This window comes from Triticum dicoccoides, unplaced genomic scaffold, assembly GCF_002162155.2.
Source record: "Triticum dicoccoides isolate Atlit2015 ecotype Zavitan unplaced genomic scaffold, WEW_v2.0 scaffold173739, whole genome shotgun sequence".
Classification (NCBI taxonomy): domain Eukaryota; kingdom Viridiplantae; phylum Streptophyta; class Magnoliopsida; order Poales; family Poaceae; genus Triticum; species Triticum dicoccoides.
The window spans coordinates 1521-6688 of NW_021222702.1; the positions used below are offsets into that span (position 1 = coordinate 1521).

The following is a 5168-nucleotide window of genomic DNA, read 5'->3' on the forward strand; positions in this document are numbered from 1 at the left end:
TAATAATAACCAATTTATTATTGCCTCTAGGGCATATTTCCAACACGTGCACGATACTATGATGGCTACAATAAGCTAAGATCATGGGCATACAATTCTCTGGACTAATACAAGGTGTGCTACAATTCCCTTTAATTCCCGCGGCCATTATAACCTTAGTCTCTTCAACCTTTCGATCGTGCCCAACAACACAACAAGCACACCCATGAAGACACAAAACATGCACTTATTGTTCTGACTGCTATAATTTTCAGGAAATGGATCTGGCCCGATCTTTAAGGGAAAATAAATTCAGAATTAAATTATGTGAGGTAGTATTGCGCCAAGTTCTTCTATACTTGCATTCCATCTCTTTGTTGCAACTACGATAGTATGGTTAGGTCATCCTTTGTGAGTTAAATCAATGCACAAAGATACAACGTTCCACTGAATGCATATCCGTTGTTGTGACAATAGCTTTAGAAGTTGAGATGATATATTCTCACGTACGTTTTCCCTTGCTTATTTTGTAAGTGTTGATAAGACCAAGGGAAACAAACACAATCTAGTTCTGTTCTTACATCTTCTTCCTGAATAATGGGCAACTTGTTGCTAATAAGAGTAGACAATACATCATCATGATAGTATAATACATATACTCAATGCTAGTGTCAAATATGGGACACAAAGCGCATCTAGATCAGTTTTTCTCAGATGGTGCTGGCGATGCACATTACAAATGGTGATTTTTAGTTCAATTGGCAACTTGTTGCATGATATATTATATCATGATCTCACATTTTTCCTTTGCTGCAATGTTTTCCAAAAAAGTAAGTCAACTGCTATGTATAAAGTTTCTACCTTGTGTTTCATTGCAGTATTCATATGAATTACTTCTCCAGTATCTCCAGAAAACACAAGCTCTTGTGATGCTTGGAATAATCAATGAAAGGATAATTTTTGAAGGTACAGTTCCCACTCTGTTGAGATTATATCACCCATTTTACTTACCCTCACTTCTCAAATCTTTTCCACCACTTGTCTCTGTGCTATATTGGCAGTATCCGCTGGGCAACCTTCATTGATTTCTGATGATGCGGATGTTGTTTCTCTAGTTGGAACCAGTAAGGACTTGGCAAAACAGATAAATCAGAAGGAAGTGCATTGGGGGGTATGTTACTTAGCACATCAGGTGATCAATGTGTTTGTTACCTATTATCTATTCTATCAAAATGGTTAATAATGCCGATCAAACAGGAAAAAAAACCCCTCAAGTAGCACTGTTTTTGCCACTTCCCAAATAAACCTCTTCCGTGAGAGCAATTTTTTCAGTTTTCTATTTATTCTGCGTTATCCTTTGGCAAGTGTTATTGTTAAAATTAAATTATGGTATGCAGTTGCTTGAAGATTCAGTTGAGGAGCGTATGGAGAAAGCACTCTCAGATTCTGATAGAGCTGAAGCAGAAAGCAAGGATGCAGATGCAGAAGATAATAACAAGGCAAGATACTCTCTCGTAGTATGGGACCCTTGTTATATTGTGTTTGAGTTGTGTTTGTTATGTTCTCTGCCACTGAAACCTGGACATTCCTTTTTTGTCAGCACGCAGCAGCATGTTTTTGTTCTTCTCTTTTTCTGTTGTTATCTTGAGAACAGGAATGCTGCTGTTCATTGCTTGGTTCCACTACCATATGCCCTTGTTTGTTAGGCACGTTTGATCTTTCATTATTTCTTATTGTTTTTGCTACAGAAAAAATCCTCAGAAGGTGGAAAGCAGGGTGGTCCTCTTAACAAAAAGCTCAAAAAGGATAAGCTTGTTGGGGCGACAGGGAAAAATACCAAATCCGAAACAAGCATGATTTCTGCGGCACCTCGTGTGAAACCGGAGCTAACCCTTCCAGCGACGTAAAAAATTATTCTCTTATCTAAAGTTCTAAATAATTTCTCAACTGTAGCCTTTGAAAATAAATTCCATTCCTATAACTGAATGTGGGTCCATACTCTAGACATGTGTGTCATGCGCTTGAGCCTGACTTGGAACCTAAAATAAAGGCTGAGTGGTTTTATGGGGGGTCCCTTGGAAAAGTTATCTTACAAGGTTCAGGAGAACCAAATATTGTTCTTTTTTCCATTTTGCAGAAAATACTCACTTGTCTACTTTTTTATCTGTCAAGTGTCAGCCTTGCGTTTGCAAGCCTGAAAAATTACTCCTTTGTTTCAGGCCTGTTGAAGTTGAACAATCAATTCTTGAGGACCTGCGAAACCGTGCACAATTGAATTACTTGGCATTGCCATCTGTTAGCTTCTACACATTCCTTAATACACATAACGGGTAAGCTTAGCTGTAATTTAGTATCAACTGTTTCAGTGTGCAACTGTGCATACTTTCGTTTGAAAACATTATCCTGTGGAATGCAGATTAAACTGCTCATCGATCTCAAACGATGGATCACTGGTTGTTGGTGGGTTCTCAGACTCATCAGTAAAGGTTAGTCCCTTTAGGTGATAGTTTGTTTTTCATGTGATCACTACATTAACTAGTAAAGCTTCCTTGTTCACTAGGTTTGGGATATGGCAAAGATTGGTCAATCAGCCAAAACATGTTTGTCGTTCTACACTACATATTGCTGATTTTTTTGTTCCACTGTGATATTGTGAAATGCTTCTGTAACTGCGCACCTGATTTTGGTCATGTTTGCCTTTTGTTCTAAGGATTCTAGTTTATTTCATTCAGTTTAAGTTATGACCTAGAAGTTTAAGGTAGTGTTGCAGCACTGATGCATGTCTTGGACAATGCAAAAAATGTCTTTTCGACCTACTTGCCGGACATGCTATAATATTTTAACAGCGTTGCAGCATTTGACTGGAACCTGTCCAGAATGTCAGAATAATCATAGAACATTTATTATTTCTATCTTGATGGTATTTGCTGATTGGGCAAATTTGGACTCTCAGCTAGTTCACAAGGAGAGAATGGATCTTCACAGGACGAGCGCTTGTCATCAACATCTGAGGGGAAAAGACCTTATACATTATTCCAAGGTCATTCTGGACCAGTTTATTCCGCTGCCTTTAGTCCATTTGGAAATTTTCTCCTGTCATCATCTTCAGATTCAACAAGTAAAGCACCACTTACATTATGCTTATTTTGTACGTACCATTCATTTCCTTGTTCATTTATTTAATCAAACTAACAGTTTGTTTATTTTTTATATATTTGTTACAGTTCGGCTGTGGAGTACCAAGCTGAATGCCAATCTTGTTTGTTATAAAGGACACAATTACCCAGTTTGGGATGTCCAAGTATGTGAACAAATCCTTTCTCTGTCGTCGTTGTGAAAACAACATTTGAGTTCTTTCTTCATGGTGTGTCTTGACTGCCTAGTTCAGGCCAAAACATTTGATTAGTTAGTTTATTTTTCAGTAGTTTTTATTTGAATGATGCTTAGATCTGTTGTTACAATCAATGTCGATGCCCAACAATCAATCAGTTCAGTAGTTTTTCGTAAACTCTTCTGAAGTTCTAATAGTGGCCTGATTTCAATAGTTTCTAATAAACTCTTGTGAAGTTCTGATAGTGGCCTGGTTTCAGTAGTTTCTAATAAACTCTTCCGAAGTTGTAATTATAGTGGCCTCATTTCAGTAGTTTTTAATAAACTCGTCTGGAGTTCTTTTTTGCAGAAAACTCTTCTGGAGTTCTAAAAGTGGCCTCATTGGTACAAAAAATGTCCATGCCCTACTATTGTTTTAGTCTTGATTTTGGTGTGAGGAGTGCGAAACTGCAAATACTTGTGATAAATATTCCTAGTTCGTTCTTCATTTTGAACACTTCTGATGATGGGATTTGGAATACGTCTGTTTTTTTTCGAGAAAACGCAAAAAGCCTTTGCGTTTCATTTCATTGAAAAGATGGAAGGCCTCCTAGGTCGTGTGTCATTACATGTTTTTGTACTTGGTCAGTGTACATCCCAGGTAGCGGGCAGGACAACCCGAAGCCCCTGGGCGCCTGCCTTTGCCCAACATCGGGCCGCCTCTTTGATCCTATCCACTAGTGTTGCGATGGATGGCGTAGCATTGTCGAAGACGCATGCATTCCGGTGCTTCCATATCATCCAGGGGACGAGCAAAGTGATAGACTTGAGGTCTTTGCACTGCGCCGGTGGTGTTCCCTCCCTTGCGCGTCGCCACCACTCCATGACGCTGGGCTCTTGATCAGGCGGCTGGGCTGGCAATTGGAGCCAGTTGAGGATGGTGTGCCATGTCTGGCGTGCAAAAGGGCAGGCCAGGAGCAGGTGCTGCAGCGTTTCGACTGCCTGGTCGCAATGGAGACACCTGGGGTGATGATCCAGCCCGCGCCTGGCGAGTCTTTCGGCCGTCCAGCAGCGATCTTGGGCTGCCAACCAGTGAAAGAACTTCACCCTTGGTGGTGCCCAGGTTTTCCATACCAGCTGCCATGAGGGGCATCGTGTAGAACCCTGGAAACTTGCCGCATAGCATGATTGCACCGAGTAGCGGCCGTTGGCCGTCCACCTCCAGAGTAAGCGGTCCGGCTCGTTAGAGATGGTGGTGTGGCTCACAGCATGCCAGAGGAGCAGGTATTGGCCTATCTCATGCAGCCCCAGTGTCCCCTGGATATCCCGCGCCCAAGTGTTGTTGGCTAGCCCATTAGCAACCGTCCGTGCTTTTCGTCGCTGCTTGGGGATGCATTGGTAGAGTAATGGGGCGATGTCAAGGACAGACTGCCCGTTGATCCTGATCCAGCGATCCTCCCAGAACAGTGCCGTCAAACCATTGCCTATGCTCATGGTGGTTGATGCAGAGAACATTGCTCGCTCCTCATTAGTGAATTGCATGTCGAGCCCTTGCCAGGCGCGGTCAGGGTCCACGCAGGCAAGCCTCATCCATCGTATGCGCAGTGCCAACCCAGCACATTCAAGGTCGCGGACCCCGAGGCCGCCGTACTCGATGGGTCTGCATACATGGCGCCAATTGATGTGGCGGTGTCCTCCATTGGCAATGGCGCGGCCGGCCCACAGGAAACCTCTCAGGATCTTCTCCAGCTGCTTCAATGTTTTCTTAGGCGGGGCGAACGCGAGCAGCTGGTGCACGGGAATCGCGCACAGAACGGACTTGACCAGGGCGAGCCGCCCAGCCTTGTTCATGAGCCACGCTTTCCAAGTCGGGAGTCTGG

At 42.7% G+C, this 5168-nt stretch overlaps 1 protein-coding gene across 1 annotated transcript; it reads left to right on the plus strand.

Moving 5' to 3' along the window:
- Window positions 1-252: 252 nt before the first annotated feature.
- Window positions 253-2313, plus strand: LOC119344567 (transcription initiation factor TFIID subunit 5-like). The gene is made up of 6 exons (XM_037614961.1): window positions 253-311; window positions 858-945; window positions 1041-1150; window positions 1377-1478; window positions 1728-1882; window positions 2199-2313. The coding sequence occupies exons 1-6, from the start codon at window positions 258-260 to the stop codon at window positions 2311-2313; spliced, it is 624 nt and encodes a 207-aa protein (XP_037470858.1). The 5' UTR covers window positions 253-257.
- Window positions 2314-5168: the final 2855 nt, after the last annotated feature.